Source organism: Oncorhynchus keta, chromosome 21 (assembly GCF_023373465.1).
Source record: "Oncorhynchus keta strain PuntledgeMale-10-30-2019 chromosome 21, Oket_V2, whole genome shotgun sequence".
In the NCBI taxonomy this organism is placed as follows: Eukaryota; Metazoa; Chordata; class Actinopteri; order Salmoniformes; family Salmonidae; genus Oncorhynchus; species Oncorhynchus keta.
Window position 1 is genome coordinate 3,172,315 of NC_068441.1, and position 16,850 is coordinate 3,189,164.

A 16,850-nucleotide genomic window follows, 5' to 3' on the forward strand; every position below is an offset into this window, starting at 1 on the left:
AGTCCACCCACCCAAAAGGTGAGAATTTAGAATGTTTAATCCCTCTGTGAAGCTGCACAGGCTAAATAGAGGTTATATTGAGCTATATGGGATTGTTTTAAAGTAGGTCATACCAAGGATAATTCAGGTATTTGATTTTAAATTGTAATAAATAATCAAAATTATTTGATGAAAAATGTAGCCCATATAAATGCATTGAATAAAAGATTCACCTCATGGAACGACAGAGAGTTTGCCCCCAAGATAGCCTAGTGGTTAGAGTGTTGGACTTGTTACCGAAAGGTTGGAAGATCAAATCCCTGAACTGACAAAGTAAAAATCTATATGTTCCTAGGCTGTCATTGAAAATAAGAATTTGTTCTTAACTGACTTGCCTAGTTAAATAAAGGTAAAAAAATATATATATAGAGAAAGCAGTTTGTTCCGGTCTGGTCTGTTCTATATCTGAAACATAAAAAAATGTGACATGTATATAACCCCTAATTTTGGGCACTAAACAATCTCCCTATATACATTACTTCAATAAAAAAGATTCAGCTGGTACCGGGGGACGTTCAGACGAGCCTTTTGAGGCCTGTGGGCGTCCTAGAGCAAAACAACCGACTTACCTTTTCACAGTGTGTAGCCCAAACTGTCTGGGCACAACAGACAGAAGATGGCAGATCGACTGTACCGACTTCAGACAAGTCTCAAATTGAAGAACACCATCATGTTTGTGGGAGTCTTATATTTCCATAGAGGGGTCATAATAGATTTTAGGCCAAACCGTTCTGATGCTATAGAACATTTTCTGAGAAGACCGATTTTCGGGATGTCTCATGGTCTGACAATCACCGATCTAGCTCTGTCACCTTTCAGCTCTAGCTCTGTCACCTTTCAGCTCTAGCTCTGTCACCTTCCATCGCAGATACGGAAGTGCAACATCGGCGGTTGCGGTGGATTGAGATGCATCCAAAGCAAAAAATATCTGTCGCTTAAACTGACAGATTTTTATGGGGGACACGGAAATTGCCTCTAGTTATATCCTCTTCAGGATCAGTGGGTCCCCCATGGGACGATTGAGCTAACGTAAGCTAATGCAATCAGCATGAGGTTGTCAGTAACAAGAACATTTCCCAGGACATAGACATATCTGATATTGGCAGAAAGCTTAAATTATTGTTAGTCTAACTGCACTGTCCAATTTACAGTGGCTATTACGGTGAAAGAATACCATGCTATTGTTTGAGGAGAGTGCACAGTTCTGAACTTGAAAATGCTTTAATAAACCAATTAGGCCCATTTTGGCAGTACAACATTTTTGAACTGAAATGCAATGGTTCATTGGATCAGTCTAAAACGTTGCACATACACTGCTGCCATCTAGTGGGCAAAATCTAAGTTGCGCCTGGGCTGGAATAATACATTATGGCCTTTCTCTTGCATTTAAAAGATGATGGTACAATGCTTTTTACCAAAAACGCATGTTTTTTTCTTTGCATTATTTTTTACCAGGTCTAATGTGTTTTATTCTCTTACATTCATTTCACATTTCCACAAAGTTTCCCTTCAAATTGGTATCAGTAATATGCACATCCTTGCTTCAGGTCGTGAGCTACAGGCAGTTAGATTTGAGTATGTCATTTTAGGTGAATTTTTTTTTTTTAAAAGGGGCACATAAAAATATCAGAGAAAATGTCAGCTGCCCCTTTAAGGGCAGGAGTTTATCATGGTTTACCAATGGGGCCACTCGAGTCCAGTCACTTGGGTGTGAGATTTGAGATCTGACTAGGATGTCTCTTTGCTATCAGTTGAAGCAGCAGACTCAAACTAACGTTGAAAAACAACCGAGCTTGTGAACTGAACAAGGTAAATAGCCAAGAAACATGAGGACAAAGTCTCACTTTGTAGACTTTAGAGTATGTCTTTTTATGTCTGTGCGCAGCGCCTCCAAAAATGTATCTATCAGCACATCACTCAATGAGCTCAGCTCCTCTGCCAGGCAGTGTCGCGGGATATAGGATTAGTATTTATTTGTGCAATTAACAGCTTTGAAACAAAACAGGAGAAATACTTTGAAAACAGCAACTGCAGCGTTTTTCTAACTCTAATGTGTTATACTTGACTTTTGACTATTTTTATTTGCGAATGTAATGCTCGCACTGTAGAGCTCTGTAAATTGACCACCCACCAACATGGCTAGTGAAGAAGATATTCTTACCCACCAAGGTTGGGTGGCACCTTAATTGGGGAGGACGGGCTTGTGTCAATGGCTGGAGCAGAATGAGTGGAATGGTATCAAATACTGTACATCAAACATGTGTTTGATTCCATTTCATTTGCTCCGTTCTAGCCATTATAATGAGCCGTCCTCCCCTCAGCAGTCTCTTATTTCAAACAGTCTCTGTTCTCCTCGCAGTGTAAGTGTCTGGATGAAAGTTATCCTTGGTAAGGACATGTTCAAAATGAACGTGGTTCAAGTGATGTCCGCTGCATTAGGTTGTGTGTCTACCCCCCCACTGGGAAGTTACATAAGAGTCGCAGAAGGTGGATTTAAAGGTAGTTATTAAAGGGGTAAACTGCAGTTCAAAGAACCCCAAAGAGCATTTAAAAGTCCATGGATGTTGCAAATGCAGATTGCCCCCTTAAGAGTGAAGCCAAAGGATTCATGCTCAGTCACAAACCTCAGAGCAGAATGTTGTTGAGAGCTCTGCTCTTATTGGTGATCTACTGATAGCTCAAGTTGAGCAACTGTAAAATGTGAAAACCTGGACTTAGACTGCCACTCGACTACTGTGTGTTTCCTCTGTCTCTGTTGTAGGAGGTGTGTGTATCTCTCAGTCGGTCAAGATTCCCCGGGAGCCAAAGCCTGGAGAGTTTGGAAAGGTCATCCGCCGACTAAGAGAAAACCCAAACGCAAGGGTGGTCATCATTTTCGCCAATGAGGATGATATTAGGTAAGGGTATTATCATAGCAGTGACATGCTAAATATGAAATATACTAAAATAATAATCTTAAGAAACATGCATGGAAGATTATTAATTAAAGGGAGAAGAGTCAATCGGCAGAAATAAAAAGCTTGACATTTAAATTATGCACTGTAGAATTACTTAAACATTTTATTGGTCAAGCGCTATCATAATTATCCCTTTTAGACTCGATCGGTAACTCATGTTAATATGTGACTTCCCACCTGGATTCGGTCTTATGTAGCAAAATAAGATTTTTTTTCTTTTTGCATTGGATAAAAGTAGAGACTCAGAGCTAAATAATGGTATACCATACACCACATTTTTGAGGAACAATGGGAAAATAATTCTGCTTTGAATGTTGATACACTTGTCAACTCACTTTTGAAAAAAGGGCCTTTGAATGTTCTGGTATCGACTAGAGCTCTCCTTTGTCTACACCCATTCTGCATTCAGCACACCCTCTTAATTAAGCCAGCCCCACCCATATCTTTAATGATTCACCTGAGGTGATGTGCTAAAGACTACAAGTGGCAGTAGCCTACAATAAGGAAATATTCCAGGTAAACAGAAAGTGTCCAGATAAAAATATTTTATAAATAGATAACGCTTACCCAGATACACTTGTCTTAATTGATGGGTCATGTGAAAGAAATGCTATAACCCCCAGCCACATCCAGTGATGGAAAAAGTACTAAATTGTCATACTTGAGTAAAAGTATACATTTCAAATTCCTTATTAAACCAGACGGCACAATTATATATATTTTTTTGAAATAGCCAGGGGTACAATGTACTTAAGTATAAACTATTTAAACGTCCTTATATTAAGGAAACCAGACAGCACTTTTTAATTTTTTATTGTTGATGGATAGCCAGGGGCACACTCCAACATAATTTACAAATTAAGCATGTGTGTTTAGTGAGTCTGCCAGATCAGAGGCAGTATGGATGACCAGGGATGTTCTCTTGATAAGTGTGTGAACTGGACCATTTTCCAGTCCTGTTAAGCATTCAAATTGTAAGGAGTACTTTTGGGTGTCAAGGAAAATGTATGGAGTAAAAAGAACAACTTTTTCCCACTGACCTTTGTCGATAGCACCTGATAAATTCAGGGCAACAATGTTATTGAGAGCAGTAGCAACATATTTTCAGTTATCTATGCTGCAGTACGAGCAGCTCATTTTATAGAAACAAGATGCAACACCGACCAATCCAAACTCATCTCTCGGCATGTCCAGCCCCCTCATTATCTCAGCCAATCATGGCTAGCGGGAGGTTGCTGACTTTTTCTTTGTCTAAACCAACTATGCTCGTAATTTAAGAATTTTATTTATATTTACAGATGACATACAAATTTGATATTACTGCACATGAAAGTTCACATGTTCGAGAAAGCATTTCTGCCAAAAAACATATTTTGATGAAGAAATATTTGTATGTGAAGTCATGACTTGCGACATACGCCTAGTTTCCCGAATCGGGTCACATATGCTTCCTTACTTTATCTTAGTGACACTGGATACATTTGGAAATAATCTTATTCATTTAGCCCTCTGTTGTCCTGACATTAGTGAATGTTACCTGCCGCTGTGCAATCATTTTGCTTTAGCAAACTAAGGTGACGAACTAAAAACCCGGAGAAATATTTGCTATTGATCTATTGTTAACATTAGTTTGTAAAAAATGTGGATGATTTCTCTGGGTATACAACACACCAGACCATACACATCACTTTGTTTATAGTGCAGGCCAGCCAGACCAATACAATGGAATCCAAATGAGTTTGTACCTTCAAGTTGAATCATGAACACTGTGTACTACAGTATATCAGTGACTATTGTGCAGTTATTTTGCAGTACTGCTCATACAGATTGCTCATAGAAAGTGTTACCAAAATATCAAATACATTATTCGTAGCTAAATGTGTTTATCCACTTGTGCCAGGCGGCTACTCCAAGCAGCCAAGAAGGCCAACCAGACTGGCCATTTCATCTGGGTGGGCTCAGACAGCTGGGGCTCAAAGATATCTCCAGTGTTACACCAAGAGGAGATGGCAGAGGGAGCTGTCACCATCCTGCCCAAACGCCAGTCCATCAGAGGTGAGGGTGAACAGAGAAATGTTCTAGGTTGCTGTGATCAACTTTGTAATTGGCTAATTGGTTGATTGATTGCTTGATTAATTCATTGATTTGTGGGGAGGTAGGGGCGACCAAATTAAATGTTTTTTGGTTGCAAGGATCAATTTAAGATTGTCCGATTGATTGATTCATTGGTAGCTTTCGCTCAATGTACAAGGATAAAGTGATTGAGATTAGTCATGCCATTGTAGATTATATTACAGAATATTGGAAAAGATTACATTTAGTTTACAAACTTCGACATGGATCAGTAGTGCGTTATTGTGTCAGCAGCTATTCCCCTTCACATAGAGATATCTCTGGTAGAGCTAGAATCCTTAACTGAAACAATAACAATTGCAACTCCCTTCCCCTGTTTTCCTAAAAAGCTGAGGAATGGGGCTGGAGAAATGTAACCACTCTCAAATTCATAGACAGAGCTATGGATGCAAGGAATGACCATCCACGATATCAAATGTATAGTTGAACCATGTTTTGAGGCTATAGCGGGATTGTTTAGAAACATTGGATTGTAAACAAGCTTACATTTTGGGTTCTGATGGGGTACAACAGTTGAACTGAGCTCATAACGCATTTATAAGTTCTTTTTTTTAAAAGAATCAATGGGTGTGTTTATACATTTATAAGTCAAGAAATTGGTAGTGTACTGTAGCAACTAAGTACTCCTGCTTTAAATATCAAGAGATCCTGTTCCTGTTAACACAGAACACTTCTAAGTCCTGATAAGCTATTGTAAAAGATAAGGCATTTACTGTCCCGCACTCTTAGAAAAAGGGTTATTCGGGTGTCTCCATAGGATAACCCTTTTTGGTTCCATGTAGAACCCTCTGTAGAAATGGTTCTACATGGAACCCAAACGAGTTTTACCTGGAACCAATAAGGGTTCTCCTATGGGGACGGCCGAATAACTCTAAGGTTCTAGATAGCACTTTTTTTTCCCTAAAAGTGTGTGTCATTACCCACTCAGTCTGCCAGCCAAGCCAAAACTCTGGTCTATAACAGAATCAGCCATTATCAATACATTCACTGTTAAAGCAATGCTCACCCTGTCAGAAAATGTTGTTTAAGAGTTACCCAAAAGCATAATTACAGAGCATGTCACTACATTCCCCCACATGTCAATACCCATGTTAGCACTGACACTGTTGCCAGAGCCAGTGCACTTCAATGACAATCTGATCAATCTCTTCCAGGGTTTGATCGTTACTTCATCAGCCGCACACTGGAGAACAACAGGAGAAATATCTGGTTTGCTGAGTTCTGGGAGAACAACTTCGCCTGCAAGCTGAGCCGACACGCTTTGAAGAAAGGTTCCGGGCTCAAGAAATGCACAAGTAAGATAATTCTCCTTTCCTTTCACACCATTGCAGCTTTACTGATCTTAACTACCATTGGAAAAGTGTTATGTTTCACAGGTAAGGACAGTGAAAGCCTGTCCTTATCTTAGAATATAACAGCTTTGGCACATGGCTAAAGTGTGTACACCAGCTAAAGCTAGAGAGGTACAACATTAGCTGGATTCAAAATGTATCTCCATGTGATGAGGTATTACGAGAGCCATGTGTTTCTGCTGAGTAGACTGTTCTCCCAGATGGCAACAGAACGATGTAATAGCAGGTCTGCATGGTTAAACATCTCCACCTCCAGGCTCACTGCCATATGCTATCCAGCTGTGTCCCGGAGTGTTCTGTCTTCGTGTGCTGGAGATTGTTTGATCATCACAAATTCACTCGAGCCTTTCAATCTGGACTTGGAGCTAAAGACATCTCTAGCTGTTCTAAGAATCTATCTGTACATGAGAGAAGACGTGCAGGCCAGTAGTATATTGATGGTTTGAAACAGTTAATTTCACAATGAAAATATTGTCTCGTTAATTACCTATTGGTTTAAAATTAAATGGAGCCTGTTGCTATTGCAGTTGTCAAATTGTTTGATTTTCTCATGTGGGAAACATGCCGTCATGGTGGTGCAATAATAGCCATCACTGTGTCAAAGTGTGGAAAGAACAATTAGAAAATACGGAACACCAAAAATCATATAAGAGGCATTCACTTGCATTCAAAATGCATGTAGCAAATGGACATCCTCAGAATTCATGAAGCAAGCATAATTCATAGTCATGTTGGAATTGGCTTTCAATAAAAGCCAACAATGGTAATACTTTGTAAGTGTGTTTGTTTAACCACACTACGCCATAGAATTGCAACTAAGTTCTCATAATATACTACAAAACTGGCGAACGCTGCACTAATAAGCAGAATTTCATCCCTTTGTTCTCTGTTGTGTGGGTTTTAGGTCCTTTAGGGTAGTACTGCTGTCTTAATGGGAGTGCAGCAAGGCATTCAACTGAAAACTATAAGTTGATTAGAGGCCATCTCTCTTCACCCACACCAGTCATAAAAAAATCCACAATTAAAAATGGACATGTCAAGATTTAAACAGATTAATGTTGTCCGTCTATACAGAAGACTAATGCCAGTCACATCCTTTCAGTGCAACTGTCTACTGCACCACTCTTTCATGGATTAACTAGCTCTGTGTGAATGACCAATCTGGGAGAAGAAAAAAACTCTGTCAGGATATAGCTATATGTCTATAGCTACCCACAAAATAATTGACTCATATGATGACAAGTTAGCAATGCGCTGAATGATCTGAGTAGAGGTTGGAGAAATGGGACCTGGAGGAGGAAGTGTTGGGGGACTGAGACATCATCAGCTCATTGACTCATCAACTCAACCATGCATGATCGTTACACACTGAGATAGATTGGTTTCAATGCATTCTGACACAGCTGCTCTGGACTAATGTGGCAACAACTCAAAAGATATGTTTGTGTGAGGAGGTGAATCATATGTGCCTGAATATAATTTTTTTGGCACTTCTTTGACATCCATATTGCTCTTTGTGGCTGAAGCCTTCGCCAATCTAAAAGCTTGAACTCACATGGGGTACAAAACAAGACATTTGGAAGCCTGCCCGGTCTTTTCTTTAAAATGGAACAATACGCTTGGAAATGGGAGATGACATGCAATGTGAAAAAGTAAGCATTGTTGGAGACACTGTCATGTTTGCTAGCAAACAGATTTTCTGAATTTAACGTTAAATAATTAAATAATTTTGCCTCACAGTTAGTGCAACATGATTATCCAGCTAGCTAAAATTGCTTACAGTTAGTTAGCGATCGCTTGTCTGCCTCACTATTCTGCTAGATACAGTAGCACTACCTTGTAATAATGTCCTGTGTTGCTCAGTTGGTAGAGAATTGGTATTGATCCTTGCAATGCCAGTGTTGTGGGTTCATTTCTCACAGGGGACCAGTATGCAAAAATGTATGCAGTCATTACTGTATGTTGCATGGAAAAGAACATCTGCTAAATAAAAAAAATGTATACTGAACAAAAATATTCATGCAATCATTTTACTGAGTAACAGTTCATAAAAGGAAATCAGTCAATTAAAACAAATGTATTACGCTCTAATCTATGGATTTCACATGACTGGGAGGGCAAAGGCCTTGCGAAAGTATTCACCCCTCTTGGCATTTTTCTTATTTTGTTGCCTTACAACCTGGAATTAAAATGTTTGTTTTTTTTTGGCGCTGGGGGGTTGTATCATTTGATTTACACAACAGACCTACCACTTTGAAGATGTGAAACAAACAAGAAATACGACAAACAATTCACCCCCCAAAGTCAATACTTTGTAGAGCCACCTTTTGCAGCAATTACAGCTGCAAGTCTCTTGGGGTGTGTGTCTATTAGCTTGACACATCACGCTACTGGGATTTATGCCCATTCTTCAAGGCAAAACTGCTCCAGCTCCTTCAAGTTGGATGGGTTCTGCTTGTGTAAATCAATCTTTAAGTCATACTACAGATTCTCAATTGGATTGAGGTCTGGGCTTTGACTAGGCCATTCCAAGACATTTAAATGTTTCCCCTTAAACCACTCGAGAGTTGCTTTAGCAGTTTTCTTAGGGTCCTTGTACTGCTGGAAGGTGAACCCTCGTCCCAGACTCAAATCTCTGGAAGACTGAAACAAGTTTCCCCTCAAGAATTTCCCTGTATTTAACACCATCCACCAGTACCTGCCGATCAAAAACATCTCCACAGCATAATGCTGCCACCACCACGCTTCACTGTAGGGATGGTGTTCTCGGGGTGATGAGAGGTGTTGGGTTTGTGCCAGACATAGCGTTTTCCTTGATGACCAAAAAGCTCAATTTTAGTGTCATCTGACCAGAGTACCTTCTTCCATATGCCTTTTGGCGAACACCAAAGATGTTTGGGCGGCCCTCTCTTGGCAGGTTTGTTGTGGTGCCATATTCTTTCCATTTTTAATAATGGATTGAATGGGATTAACATTTTCTGATATTTTTTAATAACCCAACCCTGATCTGTACTGGGTCTGAAGACGTGGGGGGGTTTATGGCCCCACAGCCCTTGTAAATCTCAGGCCACAGACAAATTCCTTTGTCCTGTCACTATGGAGAACCAACATCAGAACATTAAACATGAAATAAAGGGACTTTGGAACAATGGTTTCCGTCAGCCACAATGGTGGTCATGATGATAGGTGGTCTATGAAAATGTATGTCATTTTTGTCCTGTTATTAAACGTCAATAGATTACATTATTACGAAAACATTGTAATGTGAAGGGTTTTCCTAATATATGTTTGATGTTTACACATTGTACGTTGTATGGAAAACATCCAAATCAAAGATGATGTTTTGGGGAAGATGAAATGTTAAGTTAGTTGTCTAAAATGGAATTTGAGAAAATCTAGCCTTGCCTCATTAGAGAATTGCCCTAAAGGCGGTTACGTCCACTTCTGACCCAAGGGTATAAAACCTGTGAGAATAGAATTTACGACAAGACTACGTGACCCCAGCTGCAGCAGGGTATGAAAAGTCAAACAACCCAGAATGCAACGCAAGTTTGAGGACAAAGAAATCCTTTTCTACCCAAGCTATGGATGAGTAGCTGTGTCTAAGCGGGTGAATTCAAGTCGAACCATCTAGCCTCCATCTCCCATCGAATCGTGGTATCTAAAGGGTTTCATTCCTATGCTGTGAGCTCTGAGCTACAGAGTTGTCTGTTCTCAGAAGACCCCTTCCAGAGAAAGGGTTGAGGTAACAGACTCCTAAGCCACAAAGGACACGGACACAGGGAGGACGAGCAACGAGGTGCGCAGGAGATGTGCGTCATCGAACAACGGAACGGTCCACCCAGAGAATCCCCGGAGATCCCACGTACCTCCCACGTAATTACATCATTATATATTCTGACTCATAAGGGCGGCAGTTTGAGGCAAGGCTAGGGTTTGAATAGCATAGCTGACAAATTCACCCAAATGTATATTTCTCGTGTACTTTGTCTCTCTCTTCTGAAATTCCCATTGTGTGTTGGCCTGTTATACGAAGTTCTAATCAATAGCCTATAATGTGTTTTGTCTATGTGTATCTTTTATCATCATTTTAGCTTTTTAGTAAATAAATATTCAATTAAGATTGGTGTGGTGCAGATTCAAGGGCTATACACGACGATCATATTATGAGACTGATAGATGCAACTGGTTAATTAGCGGCTGTTGTAAAATCGATATTCTTTGAGTTAATTTGGGAAATAGAAACTCAATAAAAACTAGTTTTCCCATGGTGCCCCAGGTTAATGAGTTAATAATTGCTTGATTCAGTTAATCACGTAATTAAAACTTGTTATTATTCTATGAGCAACAGTCGTCACATTAACCAATACAACGTCACGACAGCACTGTCAGCCGATTGTTTACCTTTTTGTTGCTGACAGTAACATGTTGATAATATGCAGCTGTTTAAAGGGCAAATCCACAGATTAAATGTAATGTAAATGTAACAAAACGGTCACCCCGAGGGATGAGCCTGGAGAAAAGTAACCACTCTCAGATTAATAGACAGAGTTATGAATGCAAGTACTGACACACATGATATCAAAATTACTGTTTTAACCATGTTATGAGGGTATACCGCATTTGTTTACATTTACAATGTTTACAAACATTGGAGAAAAACAAGCTTATATTTTGGGTTCTCTTGGAGTGTGACAGTTTAACTAAGCTCATGAGGCATTTATAAGTAATATTCTTCAAGAATTAATGGATATATATATATATATATATACACACACACACACACACACACACACACACACACAATACCCCACAATGACAAAGTGAAAACAGGTTTAGACATTTTTACAAATTATTTCGAAATAAAAACAGAAATACCTTACTTACGTAAGTATTCAAACCCTTTGCTATGAGACTCGAAATTTAGCTCAGGTGCATCCTGTTTCCGTTAATTATCCTTGAGGTGATTGGAGTCCACTAATCATAAATCCAATTGATTGGACATGATTTGGAAAGGCACACACCTGTCTAAATAAGGTCCCACAGTTGACAGTGCATGTCAGAGCAAAATCCAATCCATGAGGTCGAAGGAATTGTCCATAGAGCTCCGAGACAGGATTGTGTCAAAGCACAGATCTGGGGAAGGGTACCAACACATTTCTGCAGCATTTAAGGTCCCCAATAACACAGTGGCCCCAATCATTTTTAAATTGAAGAAGTTTGGAACCACCAAGATTCTTCCCGGACTTCCCTGACCAATCAGGTGAGAAGGCACTTGGTCAGGTAGGTGCTGTCACTCTGACAGAGCTCCAGAGATCCTCTGTAGAGATGGCAGAACATTCCAGAATAACCTTTTTTGCATCACTCCACCAATCAGGCCTTTATGGTACAGTGGCCAGACGGAAGCCAATCCCCAGTAAAAGGCACATGACAGCCCGCTTGGAGTTTGCCAAAAGGCACCTAAAGACTCTTAGACCATGAACAACAAGATTCTCTGGTCTGATGAAACCAAGGTTTAACTCTTTGGCCTGAATGCCAAGCGTCACATCTGGAGGAAACCTGGCACCTACGTTGAAGCATGGTGGTGACAACATCATGCCGTGGGGATGCTTTTCACCGGCAGGCACTGGGAAACTAGTCAGGATCCAGTGGAAAGTTGAATGGAGCTAAGTACAGAGATATCCTTGATAAAAACCTGCTCCAGAGTGCTCAGGACCCCTGGCTGGGGCAAAGGTTCACCTTCCAACAGGATGATGTCCCTAATCACACAGCTAATACAACGCAAGAGTGGCTTTGGGACAAGTCACTGAATGTCCTTGAGTGGCCAAGCCAGAGCCCAGACTTGAACCAGATTGAACATCTCTGGAGAGACCTGAAAATAGCTGTGCAGCGACGCTCCACATTCAACCTGACAGAGCTTGAGAGGATCTGCCAAACTTGTAGTGTCATACCCAAGAAGAATTGATTCTGTAATCGCTGCCAAAGGTGCATCAACAAAGCACAGAGTAAAGGGTCTGAATACTTATGTAAATGTGATTTCCGGTGGGATTTTTATACATTTGCAAAAATGTACAAAAAAAATAGTTATTCATTATGGGATATTGTGTGTAGTTTGATTAGGTAATTTTTTTAAATACATTTTTGAATAAGTCTGTAAAAATATGAAAAAGTTCAAGGGGTCTGAATACTTTCCGAATGCACTGTATATATAATTTATAAGTCCAGAAATGGATATAGCAACTACAGATTGCCCCTTCAAGTCTATTACAAGTGTGCGAGTTTGAGCATGTGTCCATTATGCCTATGTGGGTTTTTTTTATTTTATTTTATCAGCATGAATTAGATTGAGCAATAAAAGCCCCACTTTTATTCCATAAACTGGGATCCGCAATATGCAGTTGCTGCAAGAGCGCATTTTTCACTGGCTGTCAATTGGTTTCAAAAACAATTATTGATAGGCAGCTTAAACTTCTTGAATTCAACCATTATTGGGTTCAATGGTGAACAGCCATCCACAACAACCACAAAGGCGCAAGTAGCGAAATGAGAGAGCAGCAGTGTAGATATCAATAATACGTGATATCTGTATCGCCGTAGACTACACCACAGTTGTCATCCTTACCTCCCAAGCATTTACTCAAGTTGGATAATCTTTTGGAAGACATAGCTTTGACTCTATCCTACAAAAGCCTTTTCCTGCTCTTTTCCCGCGAACCATCTAATAATAATAATAATAATAATAAATGCCATTTAGCTGACGCTTTTATCCAAAGCGACTTACAGTCATGTGTGCATACATTCTACGTATGGGTGGTCCCGGGAATCGAACCCACTACCCTGGCGATACAAGCGCCATGCTCTACCAACTGAGCCACAGAAGGACCAATGTTTGGTGTGTCATCATAGTGGTCTCTGACTTGTGGTCAGACTTTTTTTTATATACATTTTGTATTTTTTTAAATTTCACATTTATTTTATCAGGTTGGCCAATTGAGAACAAGATCTCATTTACAACTGCGACCTGGCCAAGATAAAGCAAAGCAGTGTGACAAAAACAACAACACAGAGTTACACATAAACAACCATACAGTCAATAACACATTAGAACAATCTATGTACAGTGTGTGCAAATGTAGAAGAGTAGGGAGGTAAGGCAATAAATAGACCATAGAGGCTAAATTCAAATTTAGCATTAACAATGGAGTGATAGATGTGCAGATGATGATGTGCAAGTAGAGATACTGGGGTGAAAAAGAGCAAGAGGATAAGTATGGGGATGAGGTAGTTGGGTGGGCTATTTACAGATTGGCTGTGTACAGGTACAGTGATCGGTAAACTGCTCTGACAGCAGATGTTTAAAGTTAGAGAAGGAGATATAAGACTCCAGCTTCAGTGATTTCTGCAATTCGTTCCAGTCATTGGCAGCAGAGAACTGTAAGGAAAGGCGGCCAAAGTAAGTGTTGGCTTTGGGGATGACCAGTGAAGTATACCTGGTGGAGCACATGCTACGGGTGGGTGTTGCTATGGTGTCCAGTGAGCTGAGATATGGCGGGGCTTTACCTAGTAAAGGCTTGTAGATGACCTGGAGCCAGTGGGTTTGGCGGCGAATATGTAGTGAGGGCCAGCCAATGAGAGCATACAGATCGCAGTGATGGGTAGTATATGAGGCTTTGGTGACAAAACGGATGGCACTGTGGTAGACTACATCCAGTTTGCTGAGTAGAGTGTTGGAGGCATCGCCAAAGTCAAGGATAGTCAGTTTTACGAGGGTATGTTTGGCCGTATGAGTAAAGTTGTTGTGAAATAGGAAGCTGATTCTAGATTTATTTTTGGATTGATGATGCTTAATGTGAGTCTGGAAGGAGAGTTTACAGTCTAACCAGACACCTAGGTATTTGTAGTTATCCACATATTCTAAGTCAGAACCGTCCAGAGTAGTGATGCTAGTCGGGCGGGAGGGTGCTGGCAGCAATCGGTTGAGGAGCATGCACTTAGTTTTACTAGCATTTAAAAGCACTTGGAGGCCACAGAAGGAGTGTTGTAAGGCATTGAAGCTCATTTGGAGGTTTGTTAGCACAGTGCAAACATCTCCAATCCAAAGTCAAATCTAAAATTGGCTTCCTATTTCGCAACAAAGCACCCTTCACTCATGCTGCCAAACATACCCTTGTAAAACTGACCATCCTATCGATCCTCGACTTCGGCGATGTCATTTACAAAATAGCCTCCAATACCCTACTCAATAAATTGGATGCAGTCTATCACAGTGCCATCCGTTTTGTCACCAAAGCCCCATATACTACCCACCACTGCAACCATATACTGCAACCATATACTACCTACCACTGCAACCTGTACGCTCTCATTGGCTGGCCCTCGCTTCATACTCGTCGCCAAACCCACTGGCTCCATGTCATCTACAAGACCCTGCTAGGTAAAGTCCCCCCTTATCTCAGCTTGCTGGTCACCATAGCAGCACCCACCTTTAGCAAGCGCTCCAGCAGGTATATCTCTCTGGTCACCCCCAAAACCAAATCTTCCTCTCCTTCCAGTTCTCTGCTGCCAATGACTGGAACGAACAACAAAAATCTCTGCAACTGGAAACACTGACATCTCCCTCACTAGCTTTAAGCACCAGCTGTCAGAGCAGCTCACAGATTACTGCATCTGTACATAGCCCATCTATAATTTAGCCCAAACAACTACCTCTCCCCCTACTGTATTTATTTATTGATTTATTTTGCTCCTTTGCACCCCATTATTTCTATCTCTACCTTGCTCATTCTTCCACTGCAAATCTACCATTCTAGTGTTTTACTTGCTATATTGTATTTACTTTGCCACCATGGCCTTTTTTTTGCCTTTACCTCCCTTATCTCACCTCATTTTTCTACTGTATTATTGACTGTATGTTTGTTTTACTCCATGTGTAACTTTGTGTTGTTGTATGTGTCGAACTGCTTTGCTTTATCTTGGTCAGGTCGCAATTCTAAATGAGAACTTGTTCTCAACTTGCCTACCTGGTTAAATAAAGGTGAAATAAAAAAATAAATAAAAATTTGGTTCCTGACTAATTCGAATGTCATTGAGAAAACTAAGACGTGTCAAAAAAAAAAATTCATAACATCTGAATGCCCACAAAGGACTGCCTTTGAATATAAAAGTAATCCTCGATATAACATCTAGTTTCTCAAAAGCACCTGTAAACTGATTACAATTTTTTTTTCTGGTAATATAATGGATTACAGTTAATGTTTTTTTTTGTTGTAATCTATTACTCCCCAACCATGTTAGTCACAGATAGAAAAAAATAAAAGTAGGTCAGAAAACCAGTCCGTATCTGGTGTGACCACCAATAGCCTCACACTGTGCAACACATCTCCTTCGCATAGAGTTGATTGTGGCCTGTGGAATGTTGTCCCACTCCTCTTATATGCTGTGCGAAGTTGCTGGATATTGATATTGAACTGGAACACGTTGTCGTACACCTCGATCCAAAGCCTCCCAAACATGCTCAATGGTTGACATGTCAGGTGAGTATTCAGGCCATGGAAGAACTGGCCAATTTTCGGCTACCAGGCATTGTGTACAGATCCTTGCGACACGGGGTCGTGCATTGTCATGCTGAAACATGAGGTGATGGAGGCTGATGAATGCCACAACAACTGGCCTCGATCTCATCACAGCGTTTCTGTGCATTCAAATTGCCATCGATAAAATGCTATTTTGTCAAGAAATTTGTGCACAACATTTGAGAGAAATAAGCTTTATGTGCGTACGGAACATTTCCGGGATCTTTCATTTCAGCTCATGAAACATGGGACCAACATGATACATGTTGCATTCATAATTTAGCTCAGAATACATTTCTGAAGGACCTATCAACATTCCACTCCCTCTCTAACCTATATTCTTCTGTATCCACAGTTAAAGCCACCTTCTTGCCTTTGCCTCCAACGCTGGGAAACTCTTTGCCACCTTCTACTCCCTCCGTAATCCTCCACATCCTCTCCCTTCCTCCTCCTTCTAGAGGACAACTTTGTCAACCACTTTGAAAAGATGATTGATGACATCCGCTCCTCATTCACTCAGCCTTTTGAGTCCAGTCGTTCCACTGACACAGAACTACTCCAGGCTTTGACCTCTTTCTCTGGAGACCATTTCTCACTTCCCTCATCAACTCATCCCTGACCACATTCTGCATTCCCTCTGACTTCAAGATGGACAGTCTCTTCCTTCCTCAAGAAACCAACAAGCGACACCTCAGACGTCAAAAACGTCAGACCGGTATCCCTTCTTTTCATTCCAAAACACTCGAGCACGCTCTCTCTGACTAACTCTCTCGTGATCTCTCTCAGAACAATCCTCT

General features: G+C 40.5%; 1 protein-coding gene across 1 annotated transcript in view; it reads left to right on the top strand.

Moving 5' to 3' along the window:
* The window catches only part of LOC118399947 (metabotropic glutamate receptor 4-like), a 236,878-nt gene that overhangs the window by 147,373 nt on the left and 72,655 nt on the right, over nt 1-16,850 (top strand). The window contains exons 3-5 of the mRNA XM_035796185.2: nt 2,801-2,936; nt 4,897-5,051; nt 6,284-6,424. Of these exons, the coding sequence (XP_035652078.1) occupies nt 2,801-2,936; nt 4,897-5,051; nt 6,284-6,424 (432 nt within the window). The remainder of the gene's footprint in view (nt 1-2,800; nt 2,937-4,896; nt 5,052-6,283; nt 6,425-16,850) is intronic.